Raw genomic sequence first — 20,559 nt, 5'->3', positions numbered from 1 at the left:
ATCAACAGGATATTTCCATATTGCTCACCAAGAGTAGTGTTTAAAAGGAGAAACACAAATGTTATTAGCCTCCTGGTTCCTCCTTACACTGCCACAAGTTTGCTCACATACTGTAATCAATTAGATTATTTATTGTCGTTGTGCAGAGTACAAGTACAAAGACAACGAAATACAGTTTGCATCCAACCAGAAGTGCAAAAAATGAGAAGAAAAGTGATATACAATATAGACAGTACATAGTGCAGTGTAGACATTACAGTTGGTTTACAGTAATATACATTAAATATAAATATGTGCAGTGTATTAGCAGTTACCTTATAAGAGTAGAATAAATATGGTTATAAACAATGTATGAACAACATGTACAGATATTTGCAGTGTAGTAGCAGTAGCAGTATAAGGGTAGTAAGACTAATATAAATATATGCAGTGTATTAACAGAAGAAAAACAGAATAAATATGGATATTCAGTATGAACCATATAAACAGATAAGTACAGTATGTACAGGTATGTGCAGTGTGGTAACAGTACCATTATAGTGCATTAACATTGTTAGAGTAAAGGATAAGTGTGTGTAGGATGTACCATTACAGTGCAGAAACATTGTTAGAGTAAAGGATAAGTGTGTGTAGGATGAATAATAAAGTAGGATAATATTTAATAATACAGATTTTTGTATCATTTCTGCATCACAGCCTAATTTGTGAAAGCATTTTAAAAGTAGTATTTTCATATTGAGAACTTTATAAGTAGCCTAGTCTGCAGCTGATCACTGATTTTTTTTTTTTTAGGGAGCAGGACACTGACAGCTTCTGAGGCCAACTTCAGGTTTGTTAAAAAAAAAGTTGACGTTTAGTCTAAATAGAGTCTATAACATGAATCAGTTCACTTTGTAACACAGATGGCAAACTTTTATAAAGCTTAATAACGGCTATGAAGTGCCCAAACTGTCTTGATTTAAGAAAAATTGAACAATGGTATAGGCCAGACACTGCTTTCAGTAGGCTAGTAATAAATCATAGTGTTTGAGAGACTACTATGCAGGACTACTTTATTTTCAATATTTAAGTCTGCAGGTCCAGATGTATGCAGTTCCAAGTCACTGAATGAAATAAGCACAGGAATACTAGCCACTGGAGTTGTGAACTATGACCAGTAGGCCTAGAGTATTGTACAGTAACCTGAAACGCATTTTTTACTCCACAACTATTCTGCTCAGCTCCACCAACTGGGTGCCTCGAATAACATCCTATTGGTCCTTAGCGGCAACGTGATTACAGTAAGCCAATAGGATCACGGCATTTGAAAACAATGTTTCTATGAAAGAGGGAAGACTATCTAGTTGTAACTGTTAGCCAGCGATTTAACCTATTATTAACCCAAGGCGTCGAGTCTTATTTCTATTACTGTATTCTTATGCCCGCAATTGTTAAACTATTTCGTGTTGAAGTCCAGATTACTCAAAATGAGGGAGTCTGAAGCAGTTTGTTGGCATTGCAAATATGGCTGCAAGGTCTTTTTGAGTGGCGCATGCGCATATTGTCAAGTGCGTAAAGTGAAGTGTACGATCATGCACCGACGTAAAGTTGTGTTAAATTCGATATTTCAAGTTCTCCTCACTTTGGGACCCTGCCTGGGTTAAAAGCCCAGGCGAATGAAGAAATATTCACTGCACAAATAAATATAGTATAATGATATAATATTTGATTTTGCAATAATATTATAAAGGGGGAAAAACACTTTTTTTTTTCATTTGGCATTAATGTATTTTTTTTTTCAACGAATGTTTTGCCATTATCACACACTGTAATTGTTTATGATACTGATAATATATTAACTCTGAGGGTGTTATTTTGACATTTTTGGAAGATTTTGGCATCAGTAAAGCAGCAGTGGCGGGCAGTATTCCAGTCTTTGACCAGCGTTTTCGAATGTTGAATGTAAAACCAATTTTACGTCGGTAGTTTGCGCCAACTCCGTAGAGAGGATGTGGCGAGCTATGTTGGGACTGATGCACGGCGCTTATTCATAACAACAATGATTTTCCCGTTAGAGTATCAACATTAACGGATACTTCGTCTTTGAAGGATTGGCGACTGTCACATTACATGTTTTTGCTGCAGAAGTTTGGACTCGAGGTGAATAATTGCATCGCCAAAATCATGGAAAACAATACATTTGTCTCTTTACAAAGCATCATTGCTAGCGTTACCGACAACAACCACCGGAGTGCGTCTGATCATCACTACACAGGATAGGCCTCTGGAAGGTTACACTTTTTGAATGTTGGTACCACACAATTGACTGGATTGTTTTTACAAGGTGTCCTTTCTTCCTCATAAAAGATGTTTTTGTAGAGCATTGAAACAGTAAATTGAGCTGCATGCCAACACCTAAGGCTTGATTGGCTTGCAGATGAAGAAAAGCTTGGTGACGCTATTTCAAGCTAACGCACGTTAGCTAGCTAACGTCACAGCTTACAGTTGCTGGCCAGCTAGCAAACATTGGACTGAATTAAGGATTTAACTGCTCGCATTTCACGAGGAATTTTATGGAAAATTACAGAGGCCTTGTTTTGGATAGGGCTTTCGACAAAATACAACTCGAGTGCTTTTGTTAAAGCATTTGCTTTCTCGGACTAGCCAGACTTGTCCAGCTAGCCTCTAGCTAGCCTATTTGTTTGGATATATCGGCTGTTTGCTAACATCAGTTGTATGAATGTGGGGGAAAATGGAGACTCCGACAATCGTGTACGATTTGGATACCTCCGGTGGTCTAATGGAGGTAAGATGTCACACAAAACCACATTGTTTTAAGTGTCAAAATGCATTGTTTTCTTTACCTAAACCGATGCACAACCCCAGCTAGCCTTCAAGCGACAAAACAGGCTGTGTATTAGCATAGCTATACTAGCTTTCTAACATTGGTTAGCTAAGTGTATACAGAGATAGCTCCCGAGCTAATTTAGCTTATATCATAAACAATGATCTCAATGAATTAATTTATTTTACATGGCAGCAGTAAAAGGCATGTATACAGCTGGGTACGCCAATGTGTCATGTCAAGGTAATCTGTGATGGCCTGTCAGTAACGTGTAGTCTTGAACAGATATTGTCTAACTTCATTTTCTTTGGATGCTATTTGAGACCTCTGTAGCTATCGTTAGCTTAGCCAAGTTGAATACAGATGAACAGGGCCCACCATGGCTGACACGTCTTGGAGCAACCCAAGAGGACGCCATGGTCAAACTTGTTAACTACCCTGCTACATTAGTTATTCAGCCAGACTACTTGTCTATGTGAAAGTTGTTTACAAACAACTATAAATAAAGTCTCAGTAATACGTGCATGCTGTGTGCTAGACACGTTCATGTACTCCCGTATTTGACAGATCTTAACTTTGGGTACATCAATTAGGTGTGGGTAGAGATGAAATGTTCTGCTCTTGTGCTTTACAGCAAATCCAGAACCTGGTGTCACCACCGAAATCGGAGGACAGCGAAAAAAGGAGTCGAAAGCTCGACAGAAGCACAAGGCGGACAGGGCGGGCGATGAATCATGACACCTGCGACAGTTGCAGAGAAGGAGGAGACCTGCTCTGTTGTGACCACTGCCCCGCTGCCTTTCACTTGCTATGCTGGTAAAATGAACATTTTACCTTTTTGCTCATAAAAACACAACCTCATGAAATACCTCAGGGCGGATGAGGATGCTCCTTTTGGGGCCTGCAGACTTCCCTCATTGTATTTACAGGCCTGTGTGAACTACTGACCTTAAAAAAAAGGCCAGTGTGAACTACTGACCTCTTAAAAATAGCTCAATCCTGCTATGTGTCTGCCAAACTTACATGCAGTGTTTCTGACTATGCTGTTGCATGTTGTGGTTAAACTATCAAAGATGTGGATCATAGATGTGTTTAAAACTAGAGAATAAGGCATGTTTGTTTCTGGTGAAGAAATGCTAACCAAACAGTTTGCAACTGGTGCGTTTATGTACAAATGTCTTGCATATTTATCCTTAAAGGCATATCTGCTTCCTCTTAGGTCTGAAAGACTAGGTAGTCGTATAGGATGGTAATAAGACACTTTTTGTTAGTGCCTGTTTGCATCTTATGTGGTTTGTGGCTTTTGGAAAGTCCTTTATCATACGCAGATGTTGAAATATTTAGTTTCTTCCATCCCAAGGAAGTAGATTTGCTCAATCCCAGTAAGGAATAGAGAAGATAGGGTTGTTTATATAATCGCAGACCACATGTTGTAAAACACTGTAGAGTTACAATTGGTTATCATGGTGAAGAAGCAGTGCTTCAGAGAGAATGCTATTATAGCTGAAGGTCTCTGTTGCTCCGCTAGGTTATATGATCCTCTGCAGTTACTTAACTTTTGGAATGGTACCCAGCTTTCTTCCTCCTTTCGGAAACCACTGGTCAAGTTCCACTTTATGCTATTGTAGTATGTTTTCATTGTGGAGTCCAATACATTCTTGTCTTCTACCACTTTATCTTTAGATAAACATTTAGTCACAGTTGTGAAAGATCTGGAATTCATTCTTTCGCTCTTTGTTTGGTCTTAATTTGGTGAGTCTTATTCTGTGTGTGTGTGTGTGTGCGTGCGTGTGCGTTTAAATGAACACATGTGTGTAAAGAGACCGGGCAAGGCTTTCTTCTGTACTCCAGTTCCGCTATGTGTAAGGTTTTGTTTTTTTTTGTCCTTAATGCCCGAAAGGCATATCAATTTGCCTACCTTAGTGGTAGAACCAGAGACGTTATGGTCCAACCGGCTTTCATGGGGCCCAGTCAGAGTTCTAACGTTCTCTCACCAAAAAGCACGACCTGCACAAAATGTGTGTTCCTCATCATTGCAGTTTCAGCACTTTTTCCAGTGACCAGAATCATGATGAATTCATGTCTAGGTCTTGCCTTGAGCAGATTTAGCTGGATAACCCTTTGTTTATACCATGCTGGATAGTCAAAGGTAATTTTAGAACTGAAGTTTTTTCTTGCTAACGTTTCTAGTTTTCCCTAGACAGATGTACACACACACACATGCATGTCTGTACATGGTTATAGATGACATGTAATCTTCAGCTCATAGCTTCAGTGTATTTTAGTCCTGCTTTTTTTTTTTAAGCAGCTGTTACTGTTGATTGGTAGAAACAAGAACTTTACTGTTGACTGATTTTAGAGCTAGGATTTCATCCAGATACTGTATCAGTTGTCAGATGATAGACTTAGAAAGAGTAGATCAAATTCCCTGAATATATTTAAAGACCTGTGTGTGTGTGTGTGTGTGTGTGTGTGTGTGTGTGTGTGTGTGTGTGTGTGTGTGTGTGTGTGTGTGTGTGTGTGTGTGTGTGTGTGTGTGTGTGTGTGTGTGTGTGTGTTTTCAATCTACAGCAATCCACCTTTGAGTAGGGAGATGCTCCCACCTGGAGATTGGATGTGCCATCGCTGTGCTGTGCGCAGGAAGGTACGTCTCTGTTCTGTTTCTTTGGGTTTAGTTATGGAATAAATTAACCCTTGAAGAGCTGCATCATCATCATCATCATCATCATCATCACCAAGGCCACTGGAGTTTGCTTTGCTATGTTTTGATCAAATTCTTTCTAAGGATTGGTAGCTCTGTTAAGGAACCGACATCCCTGCTAGTTATTTTTGAAGAAAACTCTCAGTGCCTGCTTGTGATGATTTGATGGGTCTTCAGGAGGTTTTTGAAGATCCCCCTCTCTTTTGAAATATCCCCCTCTCAGAAGCGGGAGCAGAAGAAAGAGCAGATGAACGGTCTCCTGGAGAAGGAGAAGCAGCTGTCCAAGCGCTCCCAGTCACCAGCGGGGGCAGAGCTGGAACTAGGTACGCTGCGGCTGGACCCCACGGTGATGGTGGGCGCGCCGGGGCTGCGGGTGGCCGTGGCCCAGGTGCGTCTCCTGGAGCGCAAGCCCAGTAGCCGGCCGGTCACGCCCACGTCCAACGCCTCCTCCACGGACACGCCCACGCCGTCGGAGCAGAACGACATCGAGGAGGACCTGCTGGACGTCGAGGACGACGCGCAGGGGTTTGAGCCCGAGGGCGTGTCCACACCGGCCAACCTGAAGAGGACCTTTGACCTCCTGGTTGCTGCGGCGACGCAGAGAAACCCTACGCAGTTCCAGCTGCCAGGGGAACTTAACTGCACGACACCGCTCCCAGGTAAGAAATGGGGGACCGGGCCTTCCAAGTGCACACACACACACACACACACACACACACACACACACACACACACACACACACATATATATATATATATATATATATATATATATATATATATATATATATATATATATATATATATATATATATATATATGAAACAGCTGACTCAGAGCAGACAGAGCCGGCCCTGACTATGCAAACATCTGTGCCAGGTTTCATCTCATATGACATAGATGATACAGAAGAGAACCCATCACTGTTGATAGGCATCCATGCTGTTTTGCCCTCTCTAGAAAGCTTTGTGTGCTGATGACTATGTCCACATTAAAAGCAAAAACAGTCTAAGGCTGTGTAACTATGAGTTGAAACATAAGCCTCTCTGACATTATTCCTGATACTTCAGAGATCATTGAAGTGTAATGGAAATTGAGATTGTAGTGACTGTAGTCCGCTTAATTCTAAGAGCTTTTGCATAGAGGAAGCGTTCCATCACCTGTGTTTAACTTGTTGATGGTCTGTGGCGTTGTGTCTCCATAGGAACTAGCAAGAGGCGGAGGAAAGAGGAGATGACCGGGAAGAACGTGAAGAGGCCCCACCACGAGCTGGACCACCACGGCCTGGTCCCGCTACCTGTCAAAGTGTGCTACACCTGCAACAGGTACAGTACGCAACCTCAGGTGTATCCTCTACCTCTCAAAGTGTGCTACACCTGCAACAGGTACAGTACGCAACCTCAGGTGTATCCTCTACCTCTCAAAGTGTGCTACACCTGCAACAGGTACAGTACGCAACCTCAGGTGTATCCTCTACCTCTCAAAGTGTGCTACACCTGCAAGTGGCAACAGGTACGCAACCTTAGGTATATCCTTTACCTGTCAAAGTGTGCTGCACCTGCAATAGGTACCCAACCTCAGGTGTACCCTGCTGCAAATACAGCCTACTACAGACACACAGTCATCTATGCCTGAAGGACAGACACCGTTATGAACAGCAGAAAATCACTGAACGTTTAGCAGGATGTGGAGCTTATGATATCAAGACACATTAGTTGGTGAGGATAATTATGTCTGATTTTCTCTTGAATGTACATTTTAAGCACACAATTTAGAAACATTTGTGTCCCAAGCTATCAGTATATTGATTTAAACTGAAGGCCAGAAAGGTTATTTTGGTTAGTTTCCATCTTCTCAAAAAAAAAAAAAAGAAGAAGACTGGGCTCATTTTCTCCAAATCTAATTAGCCTTTCTAATGTGACCTATTGATGCTAATGGTTGGGCAGTAAAAGCTCACCTTGAATTGTTGCGTTTACTTTTTTAGAGACCACTGACCTTTTTAAATTGCTGCTCTCTTATCTGAAGCAGAAAGTTTGTAATGAACCACAAGTCCGAAATCCTCTTGATGAAAACGATAAGAACAGTTCTACCGAACTCCAGTGTGTAGTATTTGATATGTATGAGGCCATACAGTGTTTCCCACAGAATTTAATTCTATTTGTGGTGGTAGGTTTGCAGAATTAACTTTTAATGCAAATGTTTTTAACAAATTAGCGCAGCGGTGTTATGATACTAATCAGATTTAAGCACAATTTAGCCTTCTAGTATGCTTCTATGCCTTGCAAGATTGTTAATGTTGCCTTTAAACATGCATGTAGGTTCGTTGAGAGACGACAGAAACAAGGAGAGGCTTTACAAAGATGCACATAGCTCTACAATGAAAGAATTCCATCCAATTGAAATAGTACAACATGGAAAATCATTGTGTGGTGGTCAATGTTGATATTGTGGTGGGCCGCCACAAATAAGTCAATGTATGGGAAACACTGGCATACCAGCACTATGCTACGGGCCTGTGCTCTTCCTGCCTTACCCAGTGGGCCCTGTGTGTGTGGGGCCGAGGTCCGAGTGCCCCAGAGAGGCAGGCTGGAGGATGGGAGGAGGAGCCGCTTGGTATCTGAGTCTGCACCACAGTATTTCATGTATAACATTCATACGTATACAAGCTTGAACTGTTACCTAAAATCTGACGTTTAGGGAAACTGACCCTTTGACGTGTGTGTGTTGTTAAGTGAGTCTGTGCTGGAGACTTACACTGTGTGTGTGTGTGTGTGTGTGTGTGTTGTGCAGGAGTTGCCGTCTGGCGCCGCTGATTCAGTGTGATTACTGCCCGCTCCTCTTCCACATGGACTGTCTGGACCCGCCCCTCACTGCCATGCCCACGGGCCGGTGGATGTGCCCCAACCACGTCGAACACCTGGTGGTGAGTTCACGAGTTTACACTCTCTCACCCTCAGAGGGAGCAGAGGGGTAATCCAAGTACGCAAGTACGTGGTTTAGTGACAAACCTGGGTAAGTTAACTCAGAGTAAGTGGTAAACCTCCTACAACAAGAGTCCTATGGCATTGCTTTGTAAGGAGAATGAAGCCATACAGCTCTTCTATTGGGAGGTTTACCACTTACTCTGAATTAACTTACCCAGGTTTGTCACTAAACCACGTACTTGGAACACCCCCCTGATCCACATTATCTTGCCCTTAAATGGGGACAGATCCACAGCCCACCCTGGTCCTCAGCGCATAGCAGTGTTTTTTGATAAATATTAGTTTTGATTTCATAGCACAACATACAGTATGTAATGTGTGTTTATTTGTCGTAAAGCTACAAAGATGAGGATTACAGTTTTCATTGGTTGTTGCAGTGATAGTCTAGCCTAGAAATCTAGGCTAATCCCGGGCTAGTCTAGCAACTCTCCGTTGGCTTGCGAGCTGGAAAAATTAAACTTCGATAGGGCCAATCACATTGTGTATAGAGTTGTTAGGCGGGCTTAACATAATGATTGATGACAAAGTTGAAACGGTTCGGAGTGAATTCCATGCTACTTGAAAACAAAGAAGTGGATGTTGCTGTTGGCAAACAGCGTGACACGAGTTCAGCTTTTCTTAAGTTGGCAAAAGTTTGAACTAGCCAACTAGCTCCGCTGGTGGGAAAACGCATGGGACTCCGCGCTTAGCGCTATCCTATTCCCCTAGGACTGAGCACTGCGAATGGTGAGTCCCCAGACCCTACATTTTAATGTAGGTCTGGCTCGTCAGGCTAGGGATAGTCACGCCCATTTTTCAAGTCAGAAAAAAGTAAACAAATTGTAATTAAAGGCCTGATATAGGCAATGCATAAATTAAATGAAAATGTCTTTTCGTCTTTTCATTATATCACCAGAGCAGCACAAGTGTTATAAACCATGAATAATTAAATATAGCTCTTTAGCCACACAGAATTTATAGAATTTGCGTTTTTTTAAACACATTTTTTTTAACTATAATCGACCCCCAGTTGAACCAGAGGAATCTGACGCTCACCAACCGCTGCAAGCTCTTTGACCAGTTCAGAGACCGCATCTCCCAGCATGCTATCAAGCTTGACTTCCTGCAGCGGATACACCGCCTCGAGCCGCCCAGGCGGAGGGCCCTACGCACACTCAGCAAGAGGATGGTGAAGGTGAGGACCTGTCTGTTTAGCCTCTAGACAAGGAAACCGATAGCAGGGTTCCCACGGGTCATGGAATTTTATAATTTTTGTGTCAAAGTCATGGAATATCAGGGAATTTTTTTTTTGTAGCAGTTTAAAATGTACTTGCCAAATACATTAATACAAATATATTTCCATGCAGAATTGGTGTATCTGGTTATTAGCTTTACTGCTTGCTTGAGTAGCCCAACTTTGTTTATTCAATGTTTATTCAATGCCCATTTATTCATCTCCTGCTCTAAAAAAGTAAAAGATTCTTGAATGCTACGCGGCTGCTCTGAAATCAGGTATAATGTACTATTCATTATATAGTAAGTCATGGAAATTTAGTTTTTTTGTCAGGGGAAAGTCGTTTTACATTTGACTTCGAGTGGGAACCCTGTGATAGGCTAAGGATTGAAGGGGTTACAGTTCAAAGACTGGCTGCGTGATGTAGTGCCTGTCTGAGCACTGAATAAACACTCCCCACATACGTACCAGATGTTTCTGTTACACTAAATGTGTTCTCTCTTCATGCTGGTTCTGTATTTCAAAACTTCACCCTGTTGAATACACACGGATAACAGAGATTCGGCACCGTCATAATTTTTAAAATAAATTATAAATGTATTACCACACATGCATACTCATTTAATGGGTGCGTTCTCTTTGGACACAGATTCTTTGACAAAATGATTTGTGTGAACAATGCAGAATTGCACTCTTGCTTCTCATTTTAATTTCCGCCAACTGTCCTGTTACGTCCTGCAGGTCCCAGATGCCATTAAGTCCCAGTACGAGTGCCCCCCCTCTCTGCTGCCCCCTGCTGGTGTGTGCGATGGAGAACTCATCTGCCCCAGCGTCCACAACGCCTCTCGCCAGCACTCGCACCCCCACCAGCACTTAACCAGCGACGCCGACCAGGAGGAGGTAAGGCTGCGCAGTAGGGGCTGGTGGCGACTTTACGGCCTTCACTGAGTGCACTGACCCATACATATGGAGAGATGTACAGAGAGATCTGCGCAGCTCTGCATGAAGTCAAATGAGCCTGTAAACTGATGGTCTTATTAACAGGTATAGTTTGGTAGCATGATTGATGGATACACGATGGGGGGGGGGGGAGGCTGATGGGTGGTTACTGGTGTGGGTCAGTGTCTCATTCTCGCCCCTCTGCTCTCTCCCACAGTGGCTTCAAGGGGTCATTTCGCTACAGTGTAGCATCGTGAAGCACTTATCTACCAGGAAACCCCACACCGCGCACTGGAACGCCGTGCTGACCGACGACGCCGCCGACGTCCGGCCCGTCGTGGCGTCCGCGCCACAGGGCGAGAAACCGTGCTCCGTCCACAAGGCAGATCCCTCAGCAGCAGCAGCAGCAGCAGCAGAGTCCAAACCCTGCAGTACCACGTCTGACCTCCAGGGGGCGTCAGCGGTCAAGTCTGACGGTGCGGTGGAGGTGCAGCGGAGAGCGGCGCAGTGCAGCTCGTGTACGGAGAGGCCTTGCAGGAACTGCGGGACCACAAACGGCCCGGTGGAGCGGGACGAACAGTCCAATGGGAAACAGCAGCAGCAGCAGCAGCACAAGTCGGACACGCTGAGCCAGACGCAGGAGGACGTCCACCAGCACAAGTGGAGTGACCCCGCGGGCCCAGATACAGCCCGATGCCCGCCCCATGCCACTACCGCCGCCCACGCCCCTGTCCCTGCAGCCATCTCCACCTCAGCCACCTCCACCAGCGCAGCTACCCTTCCGAACCACACCAGCACCGAGGCCGTGGTCAAGGTGGAGGAGGCCGTCTGCGTGACATCGCCAGGGAAGGACTCGCCGTCGCCATCACTGCCGCCTTCGCTCAGCTCCAGCAAAACCGCGTCGTCCAGCGCCGCGTCTCCTTCACTAAGGCCCAACCAGGACGCTGTGGGATGGCAGACACCAGAGCCGGCCAATCTGGCGTGGTCTTCGCCCACCGCCGGCACTCGTGCCATCACGCTTCCAGAGCCCGCGCTGGAAGTCCGCACGCCAAAGCCACCATCAGGTACACACACAGTTTCGCCTTTTTAAACTCCTCTGTCTGTCACACAGTACACACGCTGATTGTATTGCAAACTCAATGTCAAATTATAGCGTGTATGTTGTGTTTAGCTATGTGTACTTGTGGACACATCATGTTGACCACTGTTTCTCCTCTTCTCCTGCAGAGGGAAAGGTGGGCTTGGATGCGGGGATGCCCTGGAGTAGCACGTTGGTGTCTGGGTTTGGCAGCGGAGACGCTGGTGAACTCACCAGCAGTCTCAAGGAGCTGATGCAGGGTGGAGATGGTGAGACAGCCTGTCCTCTTATCTCAGCTTTTTAGCTTTAGGGTTAGTTTCTCAAACATGGAGTAGCTCTAGTCCTAGACTATTTCTTTTTTTTTTTTTTTTTTTTTTTTTTCATAGAGGTGTTTGAGGACAAATAAGTTGATGATCAAGTGATGAACATTAATGAAATAGTTTTGCTTTTTAAAATGTCACTTTATTTCTCCACTTTCATTACTCTAAAATCCTTTTGCCCTGTGCAGATATTGAGCTGAGTGCGTTGGACGAGAGGCTCGTGAAACTGTTAGCCTGGCAAAGAATCCAGCAGCTCTTTGAACCCAGCCCACCTCCCCCTGCAAAGTCCACCTTCGTCAGCCCGCCTTCGCCCACCACCACCCCCTCTCTACCAAACCAGAGCATTAAAGGTAAAGCTTTTTCTTTTTATTTAAATTATTCTATGACTTACTATATTTGAATTGTTGGGATTTGCTGATTTCTACTGATGTGTAAAGCACATTGAACTGCCTTGGCACAAATAAAACTGCCTTGCTTTGCCTTTTCATCATGTCTCAGTTGTGAAGATGCACTCATGTTCTTTCCAGTTTAAAATACATTATAAGTTCTACACGTACATGTGTTGCCTCGTACTATATAAGTAGCTAGTTACAGTACACACAGTATACTTTTTTCATTGATTTTAGTTTCAATTGATTTGCATTGACCCCTGTATTCTCTCTCTTTTTTTCTCTCTCTCTCTTTTTTTCTCTCTGTCTCTCTCTCTCTCTCTGTCTCTCTCTGTCTCTGTCTCTCTCTCTGTCTCTCTCTGTCTCTCTCTCTCTTTTTTTCTCTCTGTCTCTCTCTCTCTCTCTCTCTCTCTCTCTCTCTCAGCTCAGTCCTCTTGTAAACAGGTGCAGGCCCGAGCGGTGCTCTACCCTTTATCAGATAAAGGGGCCTCTATAAAAATGTGCTTCAGAAGTCTGTATATTGGAACAGGTATTATGTTTGTAGTTTCTCATCATTAATACATGTGGATATTTTTCCAAGCAAAACACTATAAAATGCATTAATGCATATGAACATTTCTAATACCATATTTTGGGCTTTGCAGGTGCTGATATGGATGTGTGCCTTACAAACTATGGTCATTGTAATTATGTGTCAGGGAAGCATGCCTGCATATTTTATGACGAGGTAAGACTCAGAAGCTGTATGTCTCAGTTATAGTAATTTTACAGTATTCCTCCTGAGTTGTCCGCTGAAGAACATGTTTTTGTTCGTCGTCATTTCCAGAACACCAAGCAATATGAGCTTCTGAACTACAGCGAGCACGGTACCACGGTGGACAACGTGCTGTACTCTTGCGACTTCTCGGAGAAGACGCACCCCTCCCCAGCCAGCAGCACGGTGTCCCAAGTGCAGAGCATTATCCGTGAGTGTCGCTGCAAAGACGTTACGATCCCTTCAGGAAACCCACACACGTGTGTACACACACACACACACACACGCGCACACGACCAGGCCAACTAAGTGGCTTACGTACAGCAGTCTGCTGAGGCTGCTTTTAAGATGACTGGCTACTAACCCATTGCTGTTTAGCCCACTAGCGGTATGTGTGCTGTTGAGATGTGGTTGGTTACAGAGCTCCCATCTCAAGCTATGTCCACACATAGCCAGGTATTTTTGAATACAGACATGGTTTTATTGTGTTTTGGCCTTTGGCCTTTTATGCATTTTCGGTCTTTGGAAATAGTTATTTTCAAAAACTCCCACCAAAGTGGGAGTGTTGGGACTGTAACGTTGTTTCAAGTATCTGATTGGCCAACATCGCCATCTGTTTGATTGTCATGTTCTTGACAGCCTTTCTCGACTCGATTCGGCGCATCCAAATTATTTTAAAATACGGAGGAAATATATCCGTTTTTAAAACAATCTGGCTAGATAGCCTCACTCCTGTCATTAGTACATGAGTTCTGTTGCAGAACGAGAGGATGAACTCTAAAGCGCTGCACACACACAGACATTCAATTGCATTAGATTCCACTCTTTTCAATACCCCCTCCACCCCAAACACACACACACACACACACACACACACACACACACGTGACTTGACAGACCGTAAAGGTGTATTGGCCTTTGTCAGCATAAACAAACTTAGTATGTGTTATTCTTTAATCTTTAGTATAATTGAGTATTTATGTTAACTCTGACCTCGGGACCTTCCTATATTGCTGTAGAAAGTGGCAAAAGTATCACATGTGAAAGTGTTTGAATTTCTAACTAAAAACATTCAATAAAATGTTACGTAGTGGGGAGTCGACACTCTTAAAACGAATGTGTTGAAAACAACACAACTTGCATTGAAAACAACACCACCTGCTTTGTTTTTAACACATCTCTGTGTCCAAATAGGGACAACACTGTTTGTGTTAGTTCCTTTTTTTGTTTGTTACACAATATGTATTGAAAATAACACAACTTGTGTTGAAAACATCACCACTTTGTTTTTTTAACACTCTGTGTCCAGATAGGGACAACACATTCACTTTTAAGAGTGTACATACCTTGGTAAATTATACTGCAGCAGCAGCTGTTTCGCAAGGATAACTTCAAAGTAACGTCTGAACTGAAGGTCTGACTGACCAAAACGTCAGTTCATCAATGAACCGGCTGGACATTGAGTAAAGCAGTGTTGCGCTTTTCATCTTTTCTGTTACAATAAAAAGTTCATCACAAAATAAAAAGTGTTTGTTGCTAACTGTGCGTCTCTGCGTAGGCCGCTGTAAGAAGAGGAGGAAGAGTGAGGGGCAGCAGGCGATGGACATGGAGGAGTCCGGCGCAGAGAGCGGCATGATGAGCCGCCAGTCGCCGGGCGCCTGGAGCGGCTCCTGCGTCTGCAAGGCCAGCGGCTCCAGCCTGATCGGGGGCAGTGGCGCAGGCTGGGAGGGCACGGCCCTGCTCCACCACGGCAGCTACATCAAGCTGGGCTGCCAGCAGTTCCTCTTCAGCATCACAGAGTTCGTCGGCAAGAAGCCCGGCGGCCAGGACGAGAGCGCCACCGCTGCTCCCACCCTCAGCTGCAGTCCCGCTCCCAGCCTGCAGGGGGCGACGGTGGACATGAAGCCCACTGCTGCTGCTGCTGCACAGCTCCACCAAGTGCCCGTGCTGCTCCACAACACCGTTCCCTAGCCCCACTTTGAGCATGCTCAGACCACTGGGACTTGTACAGACTTGCGTTTGTTTAACTTAATGGTTCATACATTTTTGCATGACATGAAGTAATTTCTTTGTCCAGCTTTTGTGGGCAAGTTGCACATTGAGTTTTTTTGTTTCTTTTGTAAATGAGAAACAGTTATTTGGATTTACACTTTGAAAGGGATCCTTTGGTCGTCCTTAATACTCTGAGAACCAATGGAAAGTGAAAGGTTTCCACTTGTTTTTAAAAAAAAAGAAAAGAAAGTGCTCTATTTTGTGCCAGTTATGGTAGGTTTTTTATAACACTTTTTTCAAGAAATTTTATTTTCTCTTATTTTTTTTTATGTTTTCAGGTATTGTATTTGAATGTGTGTTTTTGTTCAAATTTTAGTTTTGCTACTTTTGCACAAGTAGCTCTGTGCTAAACTCTGTACACATGTTTATAGTTATATATATATATATATATATATATACTGTATATGTCTGTATGTTTTTCCGTTAAACATTTTTTGTGAAGATTTAAATGTCCATACCCCATACATAGAAACTACTCCATTATTTTACAAAATAAGGGAAAATGTGGGCTCTATGTACATATATATTGTTTTGTTTTTGTTTTTTTGTTGTTTTTTTTATATGGCGGCAGTGCTACACCTAAGGTTTAGTCGAGCCCTGGACATGTTCAAGTGGGCTTGTCAAAGTCTGTTATCACAGTCACAGAGAGATTTCTGTTGTAAAGAAATTTCACCTGGAAAAAGACATACCAATCTGTGTATTTACAATTCAGACTCTTTTTGTCTATTGAACATTGTAAATAACTAAAGATGACTTTAAATAAGAACTCTTAGAAAACACTTTGTATTCTGGTTGCTATTCTTTTTTGTATAACACCCCGACACACTGAAATGATCATATACTTGAACCATGTAGGCCATGGTTCTGGAGAAAGGCTGTTGATATTTGTACTCAAAATCCAACCTAATGAGAGCCCTCCCTTCCCACCATGTTTGATTCCTGTTTACAGAATCAGGACTTTGCACAAACGATTTTTTTTTTTAGAAAAACACTAGAAAACAGTGTTTGCTGATATTTGACAAAAGAAAAATGTATTGGATGAGAAACACAAACTCTACATTCTTATGAAATGACAGTTGCTGCTGGGTCACTGTGACTACAAAGTGAAGGCCATTTCTGCTGACCGTACGAGTGGTTCTGCAATGCAGCCAGCCGATTCCACGGATACCGGTTACATCAGTTTAGAGTCAGACAAGTAGGGTGCTAATATGCACACAAACAAACACAAATTCCATCTTTCGTGGGAGCTGAACCCTTTGACCTCAGAGTAATTCCCTGCTCTACCAGTTTTACTAGAAACAGAGAGAGGAGCCATAGCCAACAGAGCCAGTAATCATTATTTAGCTATAACTATTATAGCTAAACAGTTATTATTATTTAGCTTTAATTATTATAGCTAAACAGTTATTATTTAGCTTTAATTATTATAGCTAAACAGTTCATTATTATTGCTAAACAGTTATTATTTAGTTATAATAATTAGCCTGCTTGAGCCCTGAGGAATGCTCACACTGCTTGTTTGGGGCTGTCAGACACTGTCTCCCTCTCAGTCTCTGTGCCTATGCCTGGCTGGTTGCCAGCTGCATGGTTTAAGGGGGGAAAAGCACATCCATGGAGAGTGCTCCACAGTGAGGGCTTGATGAATGGCTTCATTGACACCCCCCTTGGGGATTGTGCTTATCCCAATCCCTCCCCGCCGTTCGTGGTCTGTGGACTTTAGACTCAACTCTGGAGTCTATTCAGAGATTTGAAGTTAGAGTTCCCATTGATTCACAGGGAATGCTGAATGCGACTAATAGCTCATTTGACATATAGGCAGGCAGGAGACAACATGTTCGTATATGTGCTCCTCACATCTGTGGTACTTCTAGGAATATGTTTAGTTTTGCGTCATAGATTTTTGAAACTGCCAATGTGCAAAAGTACAGCACAACTCCATGGGAAAACTGTTATTGTAACAGGCAAGTACTTAATAATGTATTCATATGGACAACTTTTTTCTTACATTGTAAAGCTTGCTTCTATTTGAAGGTATAAAATACATGTTTTGACCTCCAATTAAACAAGTACACTAACATGCAAATGCGGCATTTAGTATTGCATTGTACTGTAATGTAGTCATGTTTGTACCATACCTACAGAAGATTTTTGTTATGACTGTGTTTTCGGTGCCACCCTGCAGGATCTAACTCAGGTATTGGAAAGCACACTGCCCTGGACTTAGCCAGAAGGGGCGCTAGAGTCATTCTAGCCTGTAGAGACCAACAGAGAGCCGAAACGGCAGTCAGAGAAATCCGAATGGTAAGAACACACGGGGCTGAGTGGTGACATCACAACCACAGAAGTCCAGGGGGGTATTCCAAGTAGTACGTGGTTTAGTGACAAACCTGGGTAAGTTAACTCAGAGTAAGTGGTAAACCTCCTACAACAAGAGTCCTATGGCATTGCTTTGTAAGGAGAATGAAGCCATACAGCTCTTCTATTAGGAGGTTTACCCCTTACTCTGAATTAACCCAGGTTTGTCACTAAACCACATACTTGGAATACCCCCTGAAGGGCTATTAAGCGTATGTGCTGTGCAAATTTGAAGGTGTTTTTGTTGCTGTTGAAATAGATCTGCTTCAAGAGCTACAATACTGATGTTCCTATAATATGTAGAAAGTCTATTCAAATGTACAGTATACACTCTAAGCTTTTGGTTTCTTTATATTTGACTAAGGTTTGCAATATAGCGTATTTACACTGACAACTGTCATTGGGAAGACACTGATCCCTCAAGATGCATTTTTTTATTTTTGGGAAATAATAGGCCTACAGGTCAGCATTAAACACTTAACTTTCCTAGTTTCCTACATTTAAATAGCTCTTTCTTCACAGAGGTGTGGAAACAGCGAGGTTATGTACATGCACTTGGACCTGGCAAAACTACAGTCGGTACGGTCCTTCGCTGAAGACTTTCTTAAAAGAGAGGCCAGACTTGATATTCTCATCAATAATGCAGGTAGGCCTACATTTGATTTACAAACATTGGGCCCTAATTTGAAAAATGGGCTAAGTGCAAAGTATTAAATGCTAATACAATAATGAGCTAATATCAATCTGCTAATTTAACACAATGCTAATACAATAAGCTAATATCAATCCACAAATGTAACACCATGCGCCAAGACCTGAATCGCAAACATTGATAAGTCAACTCAATGCTCCTAGTTCTCTAGTTCAGGTGTGAGAACTTTGCTAATTGACAGACTCTGCTCTTTGCCCTCTATTTAAATTAGGGCCCATGATGTATCTAGAGTGTCTTGCATTTGGCATTACATTGATTTTCAATCTGGCTTATGTTATTTTCTTAACATTTACTTTGTGATGCAGGGATTGCAATTGATGGCAAGACAGAGGATGGCTTTGGAATGATCTTTGGTGTCAATCACCTCGGCCACTTCCTGTTAACCCTTTTGCTGCTGGAGCGGCTGAAAGAGTGTGGCCCGAGTAGAATAGTGAATGTGTCCTCCATAGGTCATCGAATGGCGAGCGTGGACTTCAACTGCCTCAGCACCCACAGAGACCTGTCCGTGGGCTACTCCGGCGTGGACGTGTTTTCCGTCTACTGCCAGAGCAAGTTGTGCAATGTGCTCTTCACACACGAGTTGGCCAAAAGGCTCGTGGGCACAAATGTAACCTGCTACAGCCTCCATCCAGGTCAGTGGGAATAATGTCAATATAATACTTGTTATAAAGAAAAATAAGTTGCCCAATATCAAAGGCAAGGGAATGTGCCAGAACAACAATACTCAGGAACAGTCAAAGTTGTTCTAAAGTTCTAACAAAAATAGGCAAACTTATAACAGTAAATGTGGGTGAGCAAGTAACCATATGGTTGAGTGAGTGGGTTGGTGTGTGAGAGGGAGTGTATTGCACGGTAAGCAACCTACAGGTTTTTGCTCTGGATAATCTTCCTGAATCTCAATATTCTGATCACAACAAGTCGGGACAAATTACAAAGTCTGAGTGGCTTCATTCATTGTTTTGCACTTTTATGATGTCATCACATCACCAAAAGTATTGGTTTTACCAAAAATATTTGGCAGTATTTTTTAACTACAAAAATACATACATACTACTTTGCTACAACCTGGCACAAGACATCTATTAATGTTTTTTTTGTGCACTGTCCCTGTTCAAATAAATAAATTACAATTACAATTAAAATGTTTTTCTAGGCGTGATCAAGACGGACATTGCCCGCCACGGTGGTGCTGTGTGGAGGATGATCTGGTTGCTCCTGGGCCTGGTCTTCTTCGCCGACGTAGAGTCGGGCGCCCAGACCACCCTGCACTGTGCCCTACAGGAGGGCATCGAGCCGCTGAGTGGACGCTACTTCGCCCGCTGCGCTGTGGAGGAAGTGGGCCCCAAGGCCAAGGATGACGCGGCCGCCAAGAAACTGTGGGAACTGAGCGAGCACTTTTGTGGTCTGTAGTGAAAGAGACAGAGGGCCATGCAGTTGCACAGAGACATGGGGCAAGAGAGGACAGGGGGCAAAAGAGGCAGAGGGCAAGAGAGCCACAGGGGCAAGAGAGGACGGGGGCAGGAGAGGCAGGGGGCAATAGAGACATGGGGCAAGAGAGGACAGGGGGCAAAAGAGGCAGAGGGCAAGAGAGCCACAGGGGCAAGAGAGGACGGGGGCAGGAGAGGCAGGGGGCAATAGAGGCATGGGGCAATAGAGGCAGGGGGCAATAGAGGCATGGGGCAAGAGAGGCAGGGGGCAGGAGGGGCTGGGGGCAAGAGGAGGATTCCCAGGGCCCTGCACTGACAGGGGTCATAGCAAGAGTGGAGTTGTTCTCATAACTGCTATGATTTTACAGTAAAAGATCATTTTGCTTGGTACATTTAGCCAGATCTCATATGTCCCTTCAATGCAGTCCAATTGTATTGGTTTATATAGCTCCAGTAACAACTGACACTTTGCAGATCCCAAACCTAGACCCAACATCCAGCCTTCATCCCTGCATTCATTACACCTTATCTTACTTTATCCTGACCACAGAAAGATTTTTAACGTTTTTTTTTTTTTTTTTTTTAAACACAGTGTCGATTTACTAGCCTGGGTGAACCCAGACGAACCTGTTGGTCTGCAGGTTGGTCTGGACAGGGGCTCATTCATGTCCGTTTGCCCATTGCCCATTGTCCATTCATGTCAGATTTGCTAACAATTTTGTCTGGGTTCACCCAGGCTATCGAGTTACAGTATCTGTGGACTGTTTGCTTTGTCTTTTTCCCCAGTTTAATTATTTAAACTACATTCTTT

General features: G+C 43.4%; 2 protein-coding genes across 2 annotated transcripts; both read left to right on the top strand.

Moving 5' to 3' along the window:
- Nucleotides 1–1,967: 1,967 nt before the first annotated feature.
- phf12a (PHD finger protein 12a) lies at nucleotides 1,968–16,033 on the top strand. Its single transcript, XM_048234918.1, has 15 exons — nucleotides 1,968–2,785; nucleotides 3,459–3,640; nucleotides 5,396–5,468; nucleotides 5,749–6,184; nucleotides 6,730–6,850; nucleotides 8,316–8,448; nucleotides 9,519–9,683; nucleotides 10,464–10,622; nucleotides 10,879–11,725; nucleotides 11,889–12,008; nucleotides 12,248–12,409; nucleotides 12,873–12,977; nucleotides 13,093–13,175; nucleotides 13,275–13,413; nucleotides 14,761–16,033. The coding sequence occupies exons 1-15, from the start codon at nucleotides 2,720–2,722 to the stop codon at nucleotides 15,171–15,173; spliced, it is 3,204 nt and encodes a 1,067-aa protein (XP_048090875.1). The 5' UTR covers nucleotides 1,968–2,719; the 3' UTR covers nucleotides 15,174–16,033.
- Nucleotides 16,034–16,713: 680 nt separating this feature from the next.
- LOC125288510 (retinol dehydrogenase 12-like) lies at nucleotides 16,714–19,808 on the top strand. The gene is made up of 5 exons (XM_048234933.1): nucleotides 16,714–17,215; nucleotides 17,437–17,555; nucleotides 18,132–18,255; nucleotides 18,627–18,953; nucleotides 19,475–19,808. The coding sequence occupies exons 1-5, from the start codon at nucleotides 17,041–17,043 to the stop codon at nucleotides 19,729–19,731; spliced, it is 1,002 nt and encodes a 333-aa protein (XP_048090890.1). The 5' UTR covers nucleotides 16,714–17,040; the 3' UTR covers nucleotides 19,732–19,808.
- The last annotated feature ends 751 nt before the right edge of the window (nucleotides 19,809–20,559 follow it).

Source organism: Alosa alosa, chromosome 2 (assembly GCF_017589495.1).
Source record: "Alosa alosa isolate M-15738 ecotype Scorff River chromosome 2, AALO_Geno_1.1, whole genome shotgun sequence".
Classification (NCBI taxonomy): domain Eukaryota; kingdom Metazoa; phylum Chordata; class Actinopteri; order Clupeiformes; family Clupeidae; genus Alosa; species Alosa alosa.
Note: the sequence above shows the minus strand (reverse complement) of the source record. Positions and strands in the feature narration are given on the sequence as shown.

What these genes read in the sequence shown, in the direction of transcription:
- phf12a (XM_048234918.1), top strand. Translation starts at nt 2,720, where the DNA reads ATGTGGGGGAAAATGGAGACTCCGACAATCGTGTACGATTTGGATACC. An exon ending in GCGACGCCGACCAGGAGGAG is followed by an intron (nt 10,623 to 10,878) that starts GTAAGGCTGCGC and finishes TCTCTCCCACAG; the next exon opens with TGGCTTCAAGGGGTCATTTC. An exon ending in GCTGATGCAGGGTGGAGATG is followed by an intron (nt 12,009 to 12,247) that starts GTGAGACAGCCT and finishes TGCCCTGTGCAG; the next exon opens with ATATTGAGCTGAGTGCGTTG.
- LOC125288510 (XM_048234933.1), top strand. Translation starts at nt 17,041, where the DNA reads ATGCGACTAATAGCTCATTTGACATATAGGCAGGCAGGAGACAACATG. An exon ending in GAAAACTGTTATTGTAACAG is followed by an intron (nt 17,216 to 17,436) that starts GCAAGTACTTAA and finishes GCCACCCTGCAG; the next exon opens with GATCTAACTCAGGTATTGGA. An exon ending in CAGTCAGAGAAATCCGAATG is followed by an intron (nt 17,556 to 18,131) that starts GTAAGAACACAC and finishes CTTTCTTCACAG; the next exon opens with AGGTGTGGAAACAGCGAGGT.